This window comes from Tachysurus vachellii, chromosome 11 (genome assembly GCF_030014155.1).
Source record: "Tachysurus vachellii isolate PV-2020 chromosome 11, HZAU_Pvac_v1, whole genome shotgun sequence".
NCBI classification, from domain to species: Eukaryota; Metazoa; Chordata; class Actinopteri; order Siluriformes; family Bagridae; genus Tachysurus; species Tachysurus vachellii.
Window position 1 is genome coordinate 13,884,185 of NC_083470.1, and position 20,132 is coordinate 13,904,316.

Here is a 20,132-nt window from a genome sequence, read left to right on the forward strand (position 1 = left end):
ACCTATTGCATAGTGGCAAAGATAGATAGATAGATAGATAGATAGATAGATAGATAGATAGATAGATAGATAGATAGATAGATATGAGTGAGTAAATGAGCCTAAAGGTCACTTGGTTACTTAGCAGCTTCAATTATGGCAATAGTTTGTCCTCACATAATAAGACAAATGTGTGTGCATGTGTGTGTATATGTGTGTGTGTGTATGTGTGTGTGTGTGTGTGCATTACAAAAAAACGTATAAGTGAAATGTCAAACACGATTCACGATTCAATTCCCGACTTTGCACATTTTAATAAAGACTTACTGCACACGATATGCATGAGACTGTACGAAAGTGTTGCAATGTGTTGCTTCTTTTCTTAATGAATGAAGCAGGATTCTTGCCCGTTCGGAAATGAAATGTCTTTTTGCGCATGCGCATGTACCGGGACGCGTCCTCCGCGCTTCCCCCTCCAGATTCTTCTGCAATGTATAAAGAGAAGAAAGAGAAGAAAACATAAGATTAAAATGCACGAACAAAGTGCTCTGATCGCCATGAGAGGATCTAGCTGCAGTCCATGAATCGGAGTCTTTTTACAAAGAATGTCAGGGACAACAAATGCGGAATCGGAGGGAGTCTCCAAAGTTCAAATAAAAAGGCAGATCAAGACAATCGTGGAAGATTTGGAGAACATCTTAGGAGACTTGAAGGATGTAGCGAAAGAACTCAAAGAGGTCGGTTGTGTCCGTGATGGGGCCTGGATGCTGAATGAAAATCGTACCGTAATGAGATGATCAAATGTTTGTTTGGATTTCTTTGATACCATCAAGTGGTAGAATGATGCGTCTTTATGAGGCTCTCAGTGAGGTTGAGCAGAATCAGAGCACATTGACTGCTTTCAGTCGTCCAGGCCTTCTTATACACTGTTTAATGCTATTTCTTTAAGATTTCTGATGTCATTAATGATAACATAATAAACATACAGGCCTTATGTTTGGATGCCTGAGAATTAAATATTACATCCAATATCCTTTTATCAGAGCTATGGCAAACGTGGGTTACTTTTTTTTCTGAGTGTTTTTTTGTTTTTATAGTAGCTTAATTCTCTCAAATACTGCTTTTTGTTTGATCGACATTTAAATGCACTCCTTTTTTGTTGACACGTTTTTTGGTAAATGTCTTTCCTGTAGATTAATGAATCGCGACCCTACATGGCTGTTTATTTTGTTTATTTTCTATTCTTTGTTATTGAGGTAGGTGGATAGCAAAAGGAACTGCAGTCTTTAGCGTCCTGCCACTGAGGTTTAGGATGTAGCACTCTGAATATAACACTACAGCAAACTTACTTCAAATAGTCCAGCTTGGTTATTATGGAAAATTAATATGATGGACAAAAAACAGCATACTTTAGCCCCCAATACAATAATATACTGATATTTAGGCATGAAAAGTCTTTGTACTGTTGAGCTAACAGACAATCAATTATAATCATATGTATAGCCTGATTTGCAATGCAGATGTTGCTTGGCCATTTCATTCTTAGAAGTGTGGGAAGAGCGTGTACAGCACATTGTAGTAGGAGGGGTAAAAAGCACTTGTGGCTTTTATGTGTCTATATATAAGTCTATAAGTCTATATGATGCTGAAATCCCAACTTTATTATTATATTCATAGCTCTTATAATCTTTTGAACAGAGAGTGGGAACTTTTGAGCTTTGACATCACTTGCTAAATTATATTTATAATATTTATGTTTAGTTATAGTATCCTAGGCCCCTTTTTTCTCCTCATATTATGTAGCTATTTAATTTTTAATCATATAAGTAAATATATTCAGTAAACTAGCCACATGAAATAATATCACAGTGCATGACAAATTGGATGGCGTCCGTGCTAGATACCTACGGTGTTAATGTTCATTTGTCTTTTATGCTTTTTTAAGGTTGTTCATGAAATAGACTCCCTGACATCAGACCTCCAACTAGAGGAGATGGCAAACAGCTCAAAGACTGACACACTGAACAGCAGCTCGAGCAGTACCACAACCACTACCACTGCCTCCAGCATTGAGAGAATCAAGATCTACCCTGAAGACGCGTTCCTCAGACCTCCGTCCATGGCCTCTGGCATGCTCGCTGTACTAAAGAGGACCCATCCTCCTCTCCCACCCCCTCGCCTGATGCCAGCCCGATTCGAGGACCACATCAAGAGCTTGTCATCAGGGAACCAAGCCAAAGAGAACAGAACACTCATGCGCAATTGCATCTTCTCTACAAAGCCCATTAACATACAGAACAGAGATCCGGTGTGCATGCCTAAAAGCTCAACAGAGCAAGGACTGTCTCTGATACCCCTTCTACGGCACAAAAAAAGTCGATGTCCCCAGGTGACACGGGAAAGGGTGAGATTCAGTGAAAAAGTCCAGTACCATGGCTACTGCCCGGATTGTGACCTGCAGTATGACATTGAAAACACAGAAATGCACTTACACTCTGAGCTTTTTGACATGAAACTAAGCCCCATTCATCAATGCTCCTCCATGGCCCCAGCTCATGTTCTGATGGAAAACGGTGGGCTGAGCCTCAGTCACAGCTTTCCTCCTACAACTCAACCTTGTGTGCCTCATCATGCTACTCCAAAACCGCAGAAAACCATACTACGCAAATCCACCACAACAACTGTTTGATACATAAATCCCCATAAAAGAGACAATTAATAATCTTTTATATATTTTGTTTATTGTCATAAGAACTTTCTAGTGCAATATAAAATGGATTTCCTGAAGATTAAAAAGGAATGGGATTGCTTACTTCATTGGAAATCCTAAAAAAAGTAAGTGACTGGTGAGTACTTTTGTGAAATAAGCCAAATACAACAGTTCATTCTCAAACAAACATTGATTAACATTTGTTATTTGTGGAAATGCTGAACAGAGAGAGTGAGATATTAGTAGATAGAAGTCAAATGTATGAAATGTAACCTCATAGAAAAGTTGTATTCTGCTGAGGTGCTGTTTTTCTTTTGTTTATTTTTTCTGTGTAAAGGAACACAATATTGGCCAGCAGGTAGTGAAGATTAATGTGCTGAATTAATTTTGAAGGTAAATTGATGACATTATCAAATATTACTTTAGTCAATTATTGCTTTATTTGTTTGGAAAGACATGGACCTGAAATTTGTAAATTACATATGAAGTTAGATCATGTGTTAAGGATTTAAAAACCGTGCAGGTGGATAGAACTATAGAATACAGGCAGAATTTGCTGACAATCAGGATAAAGGTGTATTTGATAAAGACCTTAGGTCAGACACTATGGCCATTAAATATTTATGTAGACTCCCGCAGTTCAAGTGGTCTATGAAAATGTGAGATATTACTTCTGAGGGCTGAGGTCAGACACCAAGCCAAATCTGGCCCAGGTTGTCCTTTGACTGGCAGGCATCCAAAAAATTGCATTAATTAGGTGTAATGCACAATCCAATTCTCTACATTGTGAATTTATCCAATGGTTCTTCCAGAAATGATTATGAATTCATCCGGTATACGAACATGTCAGAGTTATTCTGGAATATGTTTGCAACATACAGTACAGTATGTTATGATGTTTAAGTAGTCAAGTAACAAGACGACACCATGTCCCCATTTTACATTCAGATCAAGGAGGGAGATGAGAGGCTTTTGAGTGCTAAGGGTTTAGGAAAGGAGGCATACCCTGGAGGGAGCTGAAAATAGGAACCTCTACTAATTAGAGAAATTAAGCAAATGCTGATCATGGAATTTCACTCCAGCTTTGCGTCAACCAAAATATCAACTTGAGCATCAGTTACATTCACTGTAGTGGTATGAAAGAATTTTAAACTGTGAATTATCAAACTACACAATGTAAACTAACACTGTTTGTGTTGTCTTATAGTTGACATCTATAACAATCTGCATTAAGCTTATATGACCCTAATGAAGTGTATTTTTCATCCTCTAGTATAGACACAAACTGTTTCCATTAAAATGCTATTCACTATATTTTGAACTTTTAACCAAACAGTAAAACCTCCAGTGATCATCATTTAGCAAAAATCTAAATCAATTATCAAGTTCAAGAGTAAAACATTTAAAGTAAGGATAGATTAATGAATATACAAGAATATGGCACTTTTACAGACTCCCAGTAATCTTAAACAATAATGAAATTTAAACAAAGAGTTTTTGTATTGTTTATTTATAACATTTCATTTCTGACACTTGAGCAAATAACCAAATGCTTTACATATAGACTACTGCAAGTTCATTAAAATGCCTTAAGGTCTGATCAAATAGATCAGATGTCATGTGTGGTGGAATCCAGGCCCAAAGTTTATTAAAGGACAGGGAAAAACAGGCAAAAGATCAGTGGTCGAGGTCCAGAAACAAAACTAGAACCAAAATAAACACAGAATAGAACACAGTCCAAAGATCAAATAATAAAAGGGCCAGAAATACAGAGTATATACATTATGCCATACAGCATAATTGTTGGTGCCAGATAGGCTGGTCTGAGTATTTCAGAAACTCCTGATCTTCTGGGATTTTCACACAGAGTTGCTAGAGTTTACATAGAACGGTGTTAAATAAAACATCCTGTCTGTGGAGGGTTTGCAGGCTGAAATACCTTGTTTATGAGACAGAACAGAGGAGAAAAAAGACTGGAGAAAAACCAGATGATCTAATCTTTATCTGTACAGGATGAGTGATAGCAGATTCTTGTTTTTGCCTGACATGAACCTGCTGTAGAACCTGAGGTGGTCTTCTGTTGTTGTGGTCCATCCACCTCAATGTTTGATGTATTGTGCATTCTGAGATGCTTTACATACTGTATGCATTTAGTTTCATTCATGTAATTTATTTCCTATTTTTTAATTTTTCCATTAATTTTATTTCAAGATTTTTTTAGGCATATCAGTCCAGGTTAATATATAATGGTTTGAGTTGTTGCAACTGTTCTACACTAAATAAGAGAATAATCTGTGCTGACATTAGTAGAGCAAGTAACTGAGAATTTACAGTTTACTTTTTTGCAGAATATAAGGAAGTACTTTCACACAAACCATCAGTATATTTAGAACAGAATCCCGGTTGTATTCTTTCTGCAAATGTTAAAATTTCCCTAGAGTACTATAAAACAAACTTAAATATAAAACTGATTTCTGAGTATACAGATATTCTCAAAAGTTATTAGGTCACCAGCATTTGCAAAAATCCTCAGTGGCCTGTGTTGATGTAATGAACTGAACACTTGACATTTGAAAGAATACAATTCTGTATTGAAAGTCACTAAGTTTCCTATGCTAGGTCAAAAATGCACATGAAAAGTTTGAAAATGTTTGTCCAAATTGCTTAAATATCAAGTGATTGCCTTAAATAAATCAGATGAATGTGATAGTGGGAGGCTAAGATCTCAAGTGTGGTCAAGATATCAAGTGTGAATCAGACAAACATCTATTTAGCATTACTGAGAGAATAGAGAATTTATAGGCTGTGACTTTCAGAGCAGAGATATTAGCATGCTGTGTTTGTCTATATAGAGCAGGTGGGTCTTCTTCTGAGTGTAGAAATGTTTTATTTGTTCCACTTACTGGCTGCAGTATAGATTAAGTGTGCATCTCTGCTGGACTGGTGTAGCCAAATGTACATTTTTATTATTTCCTTATACCTTAATAGGTTACATGAGGTTGTTAGTAATGTGTATCCTCCCTTTCAGGAATATAACTGGCATCATTTGATGATAGACTGCATGGTGGTGTTGCAGGTAGTGATACTGCCTTACAGCTCCAGAGTCCCCCAATTTAAGCCAGAGCTTGGGTTACTGTCTGTGTGGAGTTTCTAAACATGTACTTACTTTGCCTGTGTGCCTTTCATCCTGGTACTCTTTTTTTCTTCTTTGGTGTGAATGAGTGTGAGTGTATATGGTACACTGTGATGGACTGACTCCCATCCAGGGTGTATTTCTGGTTCTGTGTCCTCAGTGAATCTGAGCAGGATACTATGAAAATACCATAATTCAAATCGTTTCACAGTTTAATTAAGTTATCTATCAAAACTTGGACATGTATTTGTGTTATAATACAGAGTTTGGAAAATTGAAGAAAAAGACATTTGAGGCAAGCGTTTTGTTGGGCAACCTAAATAGGAATTGCAGGTTTTTTGGATATCCGAGTTCTTTTGGATATTTTTGCTCTTGTGCATATATTATACAGTTTAAAGGGACAGGGGTTTAAGAAGGCTGTGAAAAGTGTGCATTATAATGCTAAGTACAAATAAGTATGTGTAGAACACTAAGAAGTTCAGCCCATAGGGATGTCTGATTTCTATTTAAACTTTATTATTTAATTAATTATTTAACCTTTACTATTTTTGCAGACATTTTTATTCAAGTCATGTTACAAGTCATACATAATGCAAAAATGCACAGTGCATAGATCAAATAATATTGGATAAATAAAGTTTTTCATTTTAATATCTTCATACGATTGTTCACATTCAAAAGTCTAATAATAATTTACACTAATAGTGTTCATAAAGATTTGGATATGGAAATCTGAAATAGCACCATAAAATGTAGCAAATGTTGCTTACTGAGAGAGGGTGAAATTGTCTCTATGGCAAATGACACCAGGAACAGCAAGATATTTTAGATTAAATGAATAAAATTGTAAGTACTGCTTTGTCAGTTGTGCTGTCCCAATTTAACGGAAAGAGACAGCTAATAAAGAAAGAGATGCTTATTATGTCAGACATTCTGTATTTTTTTTTTTTCTTCAAAGAAACCACTTGCTTTAAAATATATTGTTTGGGTGTACTAGAGACCTCAGACAGTGTATTAAAACATCACTTAGGATTTTAGATCAAGATGGCAAGAAGAAGAGCTCTAAGTGACTGAAAGTGGGTTCATCACTGGGGCACAGATGGCAGAAGCTTCACACAAAGGCTACAAGCTGGCTGTGTTTCAGAAGGAACAGTGACTGAATTTACATTTACATTTAGGTCTATGGGAAAGACATTAGTAAATACTGTTATAAATTATGGTCAAAAATGTGCATGCAGTTATTATAATCCTCATGCATTAATACAATATGAGAGGAAAAACAGAAGAGCAACTGTTCTTTAAAAGTTCGTGGTGCAAAAATCCCGGTACTGGTCTATAGAAATGTGAAAAAGATATATTGTCACATGAGTCATCCATAATCATATGGAGTAATTACCTTTGTGGCAAAAGAGGTTTTGATGGCTCTGTTATGCTGAGAGGGGCGTCTTGCTGCCATGTCTTAGGTCTACTCTTCCTCTTAAAGGGAAGGATCACTGCAAATTAATACAAAATTATTCTACCACCATAACCACAACACCAACTGATGGAATATCTTTGGGAGGAATGATTTTCAGTTCCAGAAATAATCAGTGCCAGTGTGCACTGAAGTTGTTCTGGTGGCTAGCAGTGGCCTAACACCTTTACCTTTAATTTATAACCCATCAGTAAAATTAATTTTCTGGATATACTGTCATATTTTCATTCAGTGCTGCCTGCCTCATACATACAGTATGTATATCTTAACTTGCAAAATATTGATACTGATAGTAATCCAAATGCAATATGGATATAACAGAAGGCTCCAATGTATATACAGTATACGAGCACCTTACAAGATCACAAGTATTTTCTAATATGCAATTCTGAGAGTGTCTAATTAATTACAACATTCACATAATGCAACAAATGGTACTTTTGGTCAAAGTATTGCAGGCCAGCCATTAGTGAGACACAAAGCAATTTATATGTGTACATAAATCCATGTGGGGAAAAGAAAGGAATGGTGAGATGAAGTTCTGGCATGGTGAGCATTTGCTCTGTGTGAGAACTTCCTAGCATTGAGTTAAACAGTTTTAATTTTTTAGTGGAGTCTTACAATGGAGAAGGAAAAAGCAAAGCACAACCAGGACTGCTTGGGCTGAGAAAAAGACATCAGCATTTTTTTTGTCTCTGTGGGCTCCTCAAATAGGTTGTCAGCCATGAAGGGCTATAATACAGAGACTGACTCTTTAGGTGGATGTGCATTGTTTTTTTTTACCAGAGCATTTAGGTTCTCTTGAGACTGAAAGGTAGTACCTGGTTCTCCTTCAGGCACATAAGTCTTACCTAGTTGTCTGGCCTGTGTGTGCTCCAGTAGCTGGATTGTAGACATCAACTGGGACTTAAACTGGGACTTATCAGCAATCATTTGAAGCCTTTGACAGAAAGGAATTAGTGTTGGGTACATGGTGAACTCAGAGATTGCGCTGACCCCTTAGTTCCTCGGGAGCTCTCAGTTGCAATATTATAAACTGTTGTAGAAATGACATCATTTACATTTACATTACTGTCCAGTGTCACCCAAATGAGGATGGGTTTCCTTCTGAGCCTGGTTCTTCCTCAAATCATCTTGGGGAGTTTTTTATTCTTTTTTATTTATTTTTCTGTTTCTGTACTTCTGTAAAGCTGCTTTGAGACCATTTTACTTGTTAAAAGAGCTATACAAATAAATTAAATTTCACTGTATTGAAAATTATCTTGCACTCTGTCAGACACTGTGTATTTCTGCTTATTTATTATGTATTCATTTTGATCACTTTAATTGTGGCAGAAAGTGTTGTGCTGACTGATATGAACTAATGAAGTGAGAAGATGTGCTTAGCAATTGAGTAGTGTTTTACAGTGTTTGATATCTGAAAACAATATGACATGCAGTACAGCATGCAGTTGTAAATAAGACACAAAGACCAGATGCCTCAGCTGTTCTTTCAGTGGTATACGTAGGAACAACAGAAGCTCTTTGCTTGCACAGCTGTCTCGGCAGGTTAGGACAAAGACTTGGTCAGGCAGAAAAAATTGCTCAAGAGAAATTATGTCAAATCAGTGCCATACCACAAACATTATCACTCTCATTATAGAATTTAGGCTTCATACAGTATGTAGAATAGATGAAGAAGACTTGCTTTTATTTATTACTATACATTTGCAATCTTAGACCAATAAAGGGGGGGCACAGTGGCTTAGTGGTTAGCACGTTCACCTCACACCTCCAGGTTTGGGGGTTCGATTCCCGCCTCCGCCTTGTGTGTGTGGAGTTTGCATGTTCTCCCCGTGCCTCGGGGGTTTCCTCCGGGAACTCCGGTTTCCTCCCCCGGTCCAAAGACATGCATGGTAGGTTGATTGGCATCTCTGGAAAATTGTCCGTAGTGTGTGATTGTGTGAGAGAATGAGAGTGTGTGTGCCCTGCGATGGGTTGGCACTCCGTCCAGGGTGTATCCTGCCTTGATGCCCGATGACGCCTGAGATAGGCACAGGCTCCCCGTGACCCGAGGTAGTTCGAATAAGCGGTAGAAGATGAGTGAGTGAGTGAGACCAATAAAGGACAGGCTTCCACAGCATCATAATAATGGAAAATAAATAAATGTGTCAGTGTTGAGGTGAATGACTCTCATTCTTCGTATGCTCTGGATGCTACCTTAGAGGCAACATACAGTATGTCTCTGGATGCACTTCTCCCCAGAGTGGGAGGAAAAATCATTATCTTTCACCACTCCCAGCCCACATATCTTGTATTTCTTGAGAAAACCTACTGTGAGACAGAAACCTCCCTACCTCCCTAGAGACAGAAAAGCAATGCGATATGATTATTATTTATGTTCTTACCAACAGTGTAAAAGATAAAATATCTGAATTGTTGTTTGCTTTGTGATTTTTTTATGCTTTGAAGGATATTTAGTCAGACTTGCACATATTATTTGTTCTGATAACTATAAACTTAATGACAATACAAAACATTCCAGTAGTGGTTCAAATATTGAGGTTGTGTGCTAGTGAGCACAGGTTTGTGAGTTAAATGATTGTTTTTAGGCTTGCTGGAGAGCCACTGTTAAGCCTGTTAGCAAGACTCTACCCCTAAATTTTAGCTTGACGTTTACTGTATTCTGCCCCACTGCATCTAACAAAATGAATAAATGTGAAATGAAACACACAATTTTTCAACCACTATTATGAGACTATTAATGTAGTTTTATCATGCTCAACATTCCCTTTCTCACACTCCATACCAGGGGCGTCACTAGGCCCTTTTTAGGGGGGCTTTAGCCCACCTAAACTTCTGCCCAGCCCCCCTAAAAAATTATTTGATTAATTATTTTTTGATCGCTTCAGTCCCCTTTAAAAACGCATTTGAAGCGGCGACAAGCTTACACATCATTATATTGTCTGAAAGCACTAAATGGCACAGAGAGAGAAACATCGTGTGGAGTTATTTTGTTTTGTATTATTAAACATAATTTTAATTATATATATGAATCATTAGTGTATCATGATACATATATTAGAGTAAGAGTAAAGGGATTGCAATAAACAATAGTGGATTGCAATAAGATTAGTAGTATACAACCCTACCCTGGGGGCTGAGCCCCCTAAAATGAAAATTCTAGAATCGCCCCTGCTCCATACATTCAGTTCAGAAATTTTGTTTCAGTTTTAATTCTTATGTTAATATATTTTATGTTTTCCTTACAGGTCCCTTTATGACTGAAGAAATGCCATACTGACCACCTGATCACCTCAATTTCGTGTGATGCTCAATGAAGGCTCATTTCAGAAAGCTCTTAGATCACTACCAAAGGCCCCACACAGACAAAGGAACTACTCAACTGTATCTTCAACAATCAGTTTAATCAGAATGGGCAAGGGATATAAAATGTTGTTTGGTGTAGAAACACATGTGATTCTATCAGACAGGGCTGCATAGTCTTAGAATTGCAAAAAAAAAATTTGAATTGAAGAGAAATTATATTATTATATAATATAATAATATTATATTTTTCATTCCATATATCATTGTTCTTTTTCTGTAGCAGAAATTCTACAGTGACCTGAAAGTTAATTGTAGCTTGAAATGACTGAAATGGAGAAAAGTTCCATATTGTTGCTGCTGAAAAATGTGAAAACATTTAATAGGATCCACTTTAACTTGATGGCTACAGTTCATTTCATCTTGTGCACTTTTTATCATATATAAATAAGGAGAGAAACGCCCGTACAAATATTGCCTTTGAATGAATGGAAATTTCTGGAAAATTTAGAGAAATGTAAGTTTAAGTGTATATTATATGTTTTATAAAAGAGGATTTTGAAATATATATATATATATATATATATATATATATATATATATATATATATATATATATATATATGAACATATTTTTGATATTTCTTAAATGATTTTAAAGATTGATTTCATTTTTTTCTGGACTGTAATCTCTGCAGGGCATTTATTTAAATAATTTATTTATGTATTATTCAAAGATATAGAAAATGCCCAAAACGTTTTTGTATATTTTGTGGGTGTGATTATTTGTGACTGTGTTTAAAAAAAAAAAAAACTTATTAATTTGTTTCATGTATACAATCTTACAAAAATATTGGATTTCTCTACAAAGTGTGTTGTATATTATGCTCCTCTAATGAGAACAATATTTTATAATACAGCCCATGTACACTCTAAGATACACATTTGCATCTGATGACTAATACCACTGTTCCATATCCAGAAATACTGCATTGTTTCTGATGTTGTGCAACAGCTGCAAGCCATTTACCCTAGAAATAAATATTTTTACACCTCTGAGGACGTTAACAATAGGAGACGTCCAGTTAGAATATTTTCTCTCCATTCTAGTTTCTTGGGTGTTTTCTGGAAACTGGAAATGAAAATTTTGGGAAAATTGGGAGTCATCTTCTTGGCCATTTGCATTTATTTTTACACAGTGTGACCATTTTTTGAACCAAATAACAGTAAGAAGGACATGAGGATAATGAAAAATGACACAATCATAAAAAAAGAAATGAAAAATTTCTGTGTGTTTTTAAGATGTCATTCTTAGCACTTTGCACTTAAATCAAAAACTTTATATAGTGTGGAGGATCTGCTTTAATATATGAAATACAGAGAGATTTGGAATATATTTTGCTTTCTCTTTGTCTGTGTTTATCTGTCTCCATGTGAGCATGTAAGCATTGTCTGATATTTAATCTTTTGCCACATTAAGCTCCTGCTGAAAGAAATGCAATCCAACAGACAGAGACTGTTCAATAAGTCACTCTGGAAAAGTGACAAATGCAAATGAAGAATGCATAGAATTCTCTTTATTAATTCAACACTGAGATAGTGCAGTACCACTGACTCTCATAAGACTGTATAGCTATTGTAAATAGAAAAACATGGTGAAGATAGCAATGATCATGTTATGCTGCTAGTGCTTCAAGCTTAGACACTGCACCATTACAGTGGGGCCTCAACACATTATAATAGAATTATTAGTCATATCCATCCCAAAGCAAAGTCATAAGACTTACTTACTAGTCAAGTTAATGCTAAACAAAACACTGGTAATCAGTTACATCAAAGACAGTGAAACACAAAGCATGATATATTTCCTATTACTGTTTTCTAATCTTTTCTAATATTTCGTCACATGGTACCTTGCCTGACTGAGCTATACTGAACAAAGGTGATGTTCGGTCACTGTGCCAGTTACTCTGCAAGAACACAAAATATATGAAGTTTAGTAAGATCATAGTGCTGTTAATGAGTCTTATATTGTGATCAAAGAAGAGTGCTTGCTATATTAACCACTGTAATGAGAGAACAAGGCACAAGATGGCAACCTACACATGCTCTTACTTCTTTAAGCAAAACTACATCAACTACATCAAGACTCATCTTTTAATCATTTGTTCCAATAAACAGCAGCTATCTATAGCTAATCTATCCGGACAGGTCAACATTCAAAATAAAAAAAATTCTAATTATGTACTTGTACAACATCATATTTATATTTTAGAATTAATACAAGCACTATATAGGTATAGACTTAACTCCCATTGGATGACATCAAGAACCTTGAGAAGAACTAGAAAAATGGTAAATGGTAAAAAATGTAACTTTCCTTTTCTTGGTGACACTGAGATTCTAATCAAAACAGCAGAAAGGGATTAGACCTTTTAGACACAGCCTTTTGAAAAGGTCCTTCTCTCTATACTAAATCAAAGCAAGGAAGCATATCTTTGGTTTTTAGTTACATATATTACTGACATAATAAAATGTCACAGTGGTCATAAAATAATGATCATAATCTTCATTTGTTATTTGAGGATTTGATCACATGTTCATTTAAAAAATATTTTTTATTGCCATTTTAAATTCAAATAAAATGAATGTATGCATATTAAATTAATTTGTATAGCACTTTTAACTGTAAATATTGTCACAGAGAAGCTTTATAGAAAGCTAAAAATACCTATAAAAGTTAGATGCCACAGATGTAAGGAGATGAGGGAGTTTCAAAAGGGACACTCTACCTGTGACACTGTATTGTGGAATTATATACCCCATTAGAATATAGAGCTGTAGAAAAGCAGCCATTCTTAGAAGGTACAAGTCTACAGTATCAAGGTGAGATCATCCACTGAAGCAAAAGTGAGTCTTTTGCTGTTTTTGGAAGATACAAATGTTTAAGGTACCCATTTGTTACCATCCATATCAGTACATGGTAAGTCACATTGACACTGAAACTGGCATCACATCAGGGACCATAAGTCAATAAGTCAATACACATAACTCAACAGAGTTATAGTATATATAAAAAGGAGACCCATAAGGTAACAGCCATGAGGACACTCTTGGATATCAGCATGGACATCAGCATCCTGCTGAGGAAAAAGCTCCTGCTCTGTGAAAGTTTTCAGTATTATTGGTGAATCTGTGGAAGATATTTGATATAAGGTAAATCATAGAAGACAAAACGTTATCATAGTAGACTATATGTAACTACAGATACTGTTGATTGAGACCATTCATTGCTTTATATCTCATTTAAAATATTTTATAATCAATGAGAAATTTTTACTGGGATTAATGTGGATAAAATAGAGATGTTTGTACTATTTGACTGTGTGGTGGATAGCTGTGGACAAATAACTAGGTTTAATTCTTGAATCTGATTAATTGAAAAAGTGTGGTTTAATTTTTCATACCACATCATGGTTCAATTCTGAAATCTAAAAAGAACATGGTTAGGTCAGTAGAATTGTCTGTGGCATAAATGACAGGATAAAAATAAGTTGACCATTCTAATACATTATTGATTTTATAGTAACATCTTATGCACATGGATATGGCAGACACGCCACATAATCTATTCCTAATTTGTAGCTTTTATGGTAGGAATCTTGGGCATCAGCACATTTTTAACAGTCATGGTGCTTTGTAAATTTACCCAGCCCAGTAAAAGTCTTTAGGACAGAGGAGTTTACGTGTTCCAGCTTCTCAGTAAAATGACAAGCTGCATTTTTTTTTTACCTCATTAACTTCAGGACAGAGAATATGGGATAGAGTGATGGGGGACCATTAGTTTATAATGTAAGTGATAACAAGAACTACATGTGGATGTTTCGAGACCATTAACTGTGAGGCAGTGAGCGCAATAAAGGCAAACAAATATAATTGGCTTATATTGGCCAAATAGTTACATTTTTAAAAAGCATTGGACAAACAAAACAGGTCAGTTGTATTTAAATGGAATTGAAAATGCATAGCATTGTGAATGATGATTTTATGAAGATTAACATTTAATGAATTGGCTGATATACATGTCTCTATGGACGATCTGCCACTTTTCATTACGAATCTAAATCTGTGTGTGTGGGTGTGTGTGTGTGTGGGTGTGTGCACGCTGCATACTGTAGTTATTTGCACTTTGTCTTTTTCATAGTTCTATTTCACCCCTTCTAACTACGGTGATAATCACCTGGATAGCTTATTGTGCACATGCACACACATGCCAAGACCAACAACAAATTAATTAAGTGAACATATGGCTTAGTATTTCATATAAAAATTGTTCCCTTTCCCTTTCTTGCCTAATATACATCTCACATCTGGGAGCTGCATCTGGAAGCTGCTTCCAGTCTGACAGTGAACCAACATTTAAATCCAGCCTCAAGTGCATCCATAAATGAATGATCCTTTACCCAACTGGATACACAGATGATCCAACAAGTTTCAATTGAAAAACGTGTTTGTTACATGCATATTCCTGAAGCACCTACTGCAGATAAACTGTAAATCATATGGTGCAAACAGCCAATTTATTTGTTGCTTGCACTGTAATGATTGCTGCATCTTAAAATATTAACCACTCTGTGATGGAAATGATCTTAACCTTGCTCCTGACAGTGGGACACCTGGTGTAGTATTATGGGTGGCTCTCTGCCAGTCTGGTTTATGGACAGCCACAAGTGTTCTTGGCATAATCCGCATTGCCTAAAAGCATAGGATTTTAAAACTAGACACCAGCACAGCCCAGTACCTGAGCCATATGGCACCCTCAGAATGCCACAGCCTGGTTTGTTGGCTATACACCCCAGCCAAGCACTGGACCATTAACAGTGCTGTTAAGCCCATTCGTAAAAAAGGACTGGTGCTGCTGGCAGGAAACTACAGCTGAAAATATTACTTGCTGGACAGCAGCTACATAATACAACTGGGTCCTGATGATACAATGGTACAAGCTTCATTTTTACTCAATGTACTTTCTAGTCCAGAAAGATGGTGAACTGGTTCATAAAAGCTATCAGATGCTATTATTGCTGTATATCCCTAAATTGGTTCTTGTCAGTGGATCTATGTGATGCATATTTTTATGTTCCCAGCTCTAGAGAGCATTGATAGAATATACTGTATAGCTGTAGTATGTATCAAACAACAAAACAATTGGCCTTGCTGTTTCAATAACCTTAAAGAAAGTACAACTTCCTTTAATCCTATGTTTTTATTTACCAGGACTAAATAATAATTGTATTGTTTTCATCCATTTCTATTTTAAAAATTTTATTAAAAAAATAGAACCATGTAGAACATTTAGAACCACCTTTAGCAAAAATACTTTACTTTAAGTAAAGATTTTCTATATAAATTTGTTAGACTTTCACCTCATTTAGGAGAATGCATCTTTAAGGGGTCAGGGGTCGGGACCATTCCAACACTTTGATTTTTTTTTCTTCTTTAGCCAATAATTTTTTTCATTTATGTTTTGTCAGTTCTGTAAAAGTATATTGTAAACTAGGATATCTATGACTTTTACATCTACACTTACTAATTTATTAGAAGTAAGGCACTATGAAGTCCAAGTTAAGGTTCAGTGTGTACAGGAGCTGAAAGTAATACAAATGTCACAAAACTTTTGAATCAGGTACATGAATAAACACAAGGCAAATGCAAATCAGTTATACTTAATTTATTTCATGTTAACAAGCTATGTCATACACCAGTCAGTGTATGTCGTATAGTGTATGTTGTATATGCTGAGTGCTTGTGATTTTCATGTACTCCACTCATTGTTTAGCTTTATTGTGACAACAGTAGTTCTATCTGAAGAGTTGGAAAGTAGGTCTGTACATGCTGAGTGCCACGTTGCGTTCCAATCTGTAAACAGAACCATCTGAAATGGGGCAAACTGTCAAAGAACATGAAATGTTTTCTACATATAAAAGGTTTCCATTAGACAAGTGAAAGTTCTCTCAAAAAGTTTATTTGCTGTTTCTGTAAATATGACATTCAAAAGAAGATTTAAATTCTGAGCAGTCCTCAGTAATATGGAACATATGGGAATGAACAATTCACAATTAATTGTGTATCCTAAAGTCTATTTCAGCAAAATTCAAATAACTAATAATACTATGATGTTGTGTCTACTTTAGAAACTACATTCAAAAATCTTGCATAAAAGCAGAAGGGTCAGGCACATTACCCTTGTGTTTTAAAGTTGATGCTATTAGGTAGAATGATCTTATGGAATCTTAGTTTCCATGTATTTTATATGTCCTACGGGGGTCCTAGAAGTCTGTATCCCTGCGGAGAGACATCTCATTATTACAAACATGAAAGTGCCAGGGTCAATCTTACACACCTGCAACTAATTGTAACACAATGTGAATGCCTGTATATTCAGTAGGAAATACATTCAGTGTGGTAAACTGCTTTAACTTTGATCTTTGAAGACCATATAAAATGTGCCTCATTCAGTAGAATTCCCTCCTTTTTTTTTACAGCATGGAAAGCTGTTAAGGCAGTTGAACATGCTGGGTCTACTGCACATGACCTAATAGCAAATCCCAAATGTTTCTTAAAGAGCAGTAGCACTACAGTAGCATAAAAAAGGAAATCATGATTTGTCACATGAATTTTCCACCCTAAATGTGAAATTTCAATATATGAATCCTAAGTGAAAAACAGATCTGAATCTAAAACGTTTTAGGGAAAAAGGTAAAATAAAAAAACAAACATACAATGAGATTCATAAGTAAATTAAAGTAATAATATGCACATTTTATTTTTCATTTGTTTGATTTTATTATAACACTATATATTTCTATATCGACTATATGTAAATGTACTTGTATATATACTTACATATCTACTATATATTTACATATATAACTATATATTATATTTAATATTTTGGAATCTATCAATGTGGCACATCTTGACTTTCCAATTCGTCCTTAGAGAAAACATTCTAGATCCATGCATACAGGTAGCACACCTCATGTCACCCTACAGATTTTTAGAGAGATTCAGGTATGGCTAGTTCATTCAAAAACAATGTTTATTTTAGATGCATGCTTTGGGTCATTGTCATTTTGAAAGGTAAAATACCTGAAGGTTTTGCACTGGTATGTGTATTTATTGGTGATTTCCTCTACATTTTCTTGACGATAAGTTGATTTATCAGATTATCATGAAATATGATTTTTTGATGATAGTCTTTACCATGTATCATGGTTTAGATTGTTTTATATAACCCTCTCCTGACTGACATCTTTCAACAAGTGAAATGCCAAGAGTAGTTTGTTAGCACTCTGTGGAACATGGCTTCAGCAAGTAGACGAATCCAAGATGATGGGAAGAAAATCTTATAGAAACAGTTGAATAATAACGTTCACTAAGTTGTCTGTGTACTACATGGCACAAATTGGAGAAAGTATACAAGTGTAAAAAGCAGAAAAGTGTTGCACTCTTTCTGAATATGGTACACTGAATAATTTCATGTACAGATGCTTAGGAAAAGTCTCATAAGGTATTTAATACTAACTAATTAAATAAACATGGTGAATTTATATGTGGTGACAGCTGTTAAAATTTCTGGCAGGTAATAAAACTAATTAGCATTTTCTTCTATTTCTTTCAGGTTTTCCCATTAGGGTCGCCACAGCGAATCATCTGTTTCCACCTAACTCGATTAACGAATTTCCTTCATGTCCTCATTTAGCACATCCATATATCTCCTCTTTGGCCTTCCTCTTGACCTCTTACCTGGCAGCTCCTTCTGCAACATCCTTCTACAAATATAACCACTCTCCTTAGCACACTCCTCCTCAGACTGGATTGTTGACCCAAAATACTTGAACTCCTGCACCTTCCTGACCTCAGCCCTCACTAACCTCACTGTTCTATTTCTTAGTCTTCGTAGTCTTACTACAAATGACTTTCATTCCTCTTCTTTCCAAAGCAGACCTCCACCTTTCCAGGTGTTCCTCCACCAGCTCCTTACTCTCACTACAAATAACAATGTCATCTGCAAACATCATTCTCCACAGCGATTCCTGTCTGACTTCATCTGTCAACCTGTCCATCACCATAGCAAACAAGAAGGGACTTCTTTCCTTCATGTAGCCCCACCTCCACCTTGAACTCTTCTGTCTGAACTACAGCAAATCTCACTGCTGTCATACCTCTCTCATAGATATCAATTCAATTCAATTCAATTCAATTCAAGTTTATTTGTATAGCGCTTTTTATAATAGACATTGTCTCAAAGCAGCATTACAGAACATAAACATAGAACAGAAGGTAAACATAAGGAATAATATAAAGCAATAATATAATAAAAAAATTCAAGATTATTATTAGATATATATATATAGTTCACAATGTGTATGTATTTATACCCGATGAGCAAGTCTCTGAAAAACTCCCTTAAATTGGTAAAGGAAGAAACCTTGAGAGGAACCAGACTCAAAGGGGAACCCATCCTCATATGGGTGACACTGGAGGGTGTGAATATAAATATACATTCAAACAAATGTTGTATTGGTGTAAGGATCACATGGAGTTCATAACTCCTCTTTAGTATCACAGAGTCAAACTGGAGCTGGTAGATCTGTAGATGTCTCAGGATTCTCACAGAGTCGGCCTCATCTCAGTGGAGGTCCAAAATCTTCATCGCACGGAAGACGATCGGAGCTGGTACAATGTCTGGATGCCTCGGGATGGGTAGAAAGAGAGAAGCAGTGTAGAGGGATTAACATATCTGCTGTTCATAAAAAATGTGCAAGTCTAATGTAATAGTTCACAATATTATGAGATGTATTATGTGTATGCCTGACTAAAGAGATGAGTTTTTAATCTGCATTTGAACTGGGAAAGTGTGTCTGAGCTCCGAACACTATCAGGAAGACTGTTCCAAAGTTTGGGAGCTAAATAAGAGAACGCTCTACCACCTTTAGTGGACTTAGATATTCTGGGAACTACCAGGAGTCCTGAGCTTTGTGATCTGAGATAGCGTGAAGGACTGTAACGTGTTAGAAGACTGGTTAGATACATGGGAGCTAAACCATTAAGATATCCTGAACTACTCTGACATACTTCTCTGACACTCCTCACATCCTCATACAGTACCATAGCTCCTCTCTAGGCTCCCTGTCATAAATCCACAAAGACACAGTGCAGCTCCATCTGACCATCTCTGTACTTCTCCATTTACATTTTCAATGCAAAAATCGCATAAGTAGAGCTCTTTCTGGGCATGAAGCCATACTGCTGCTCACAAATATCTCTTCCTTTCTTAGCCTAACTTCCACTACTCTTTCCCATAGCTTCATTGTGTGGCTCATCAAATGTATACCTCTGTTGTTGCTACAACTCTGTCACCCTTGTTTTTAAAGATCAGCACTAGAACACTTCTCCATTCCTCAGTCATCTTCTCACTCTAATAAAATCCTGTTGAACAATCTAGATAAAAACTCCGCTGCTGTCTC

At 35.9% G+C, this 20,132-nt stretch overlaps 1 protein-coding gene across 2 annotated transcripts; it reads left to right on the top strand.

The window, feature by feature from the left end:
- The first annotated feature begins 467 nt into the window (after positions 1 to 467).
- prr16 (proline rich 16) lies at positions 468 to 11,151 on the top strand. 2 transcript variants are annotated; one of them, XM_060881572.1, is made up of 3 exons: positions 468 to 716; positions 1,925 to 2,825; positions 10,548 to 11,151. In XM_060881572.1, the coding sequence occupies exons 1-2, from the start codon at positions 585 to 587 to the stop codon at positions 2,666 to 2,668; spliced, it is 876 nt and encodes a 291-aa protein (XP_060737555.1). In that variant the 5' UTR covers positions 468 to 584; the 3' UTR covers positions 2,669 to 2,825; positions 10,548 to 11,151. The 2 variants fall into 2 exon arrangements, with proteins under 2 accessions (XP_060737555.1, XP_060737556.1); XM_060881573.1 differs by having other exon boundaries at positions 1,925 to 2,814.
- The last annotated feature ends 8,981 nt before the right edge of the window (positions 11,152 to 20,132 follow it).

What these genes read in the sequence shown, in the direction of transcription:
- prr16 (XM_060881572.1), top strand. Translation starts at nt 585, where the DNA reads ATGTCAGGGACAACAAATGCGGAATCGGAGGGAGTCTCCAAAGTTCAA. An exon ending in TAGCGAAAGAACTCAAAGAG is followed by an intron (nt 717 to 1,924) that starts GTCGGTTGTGTC and finishes TGCTTTTTTAAG; the next exon opens with GTTGTTCATGAAATAGACTC.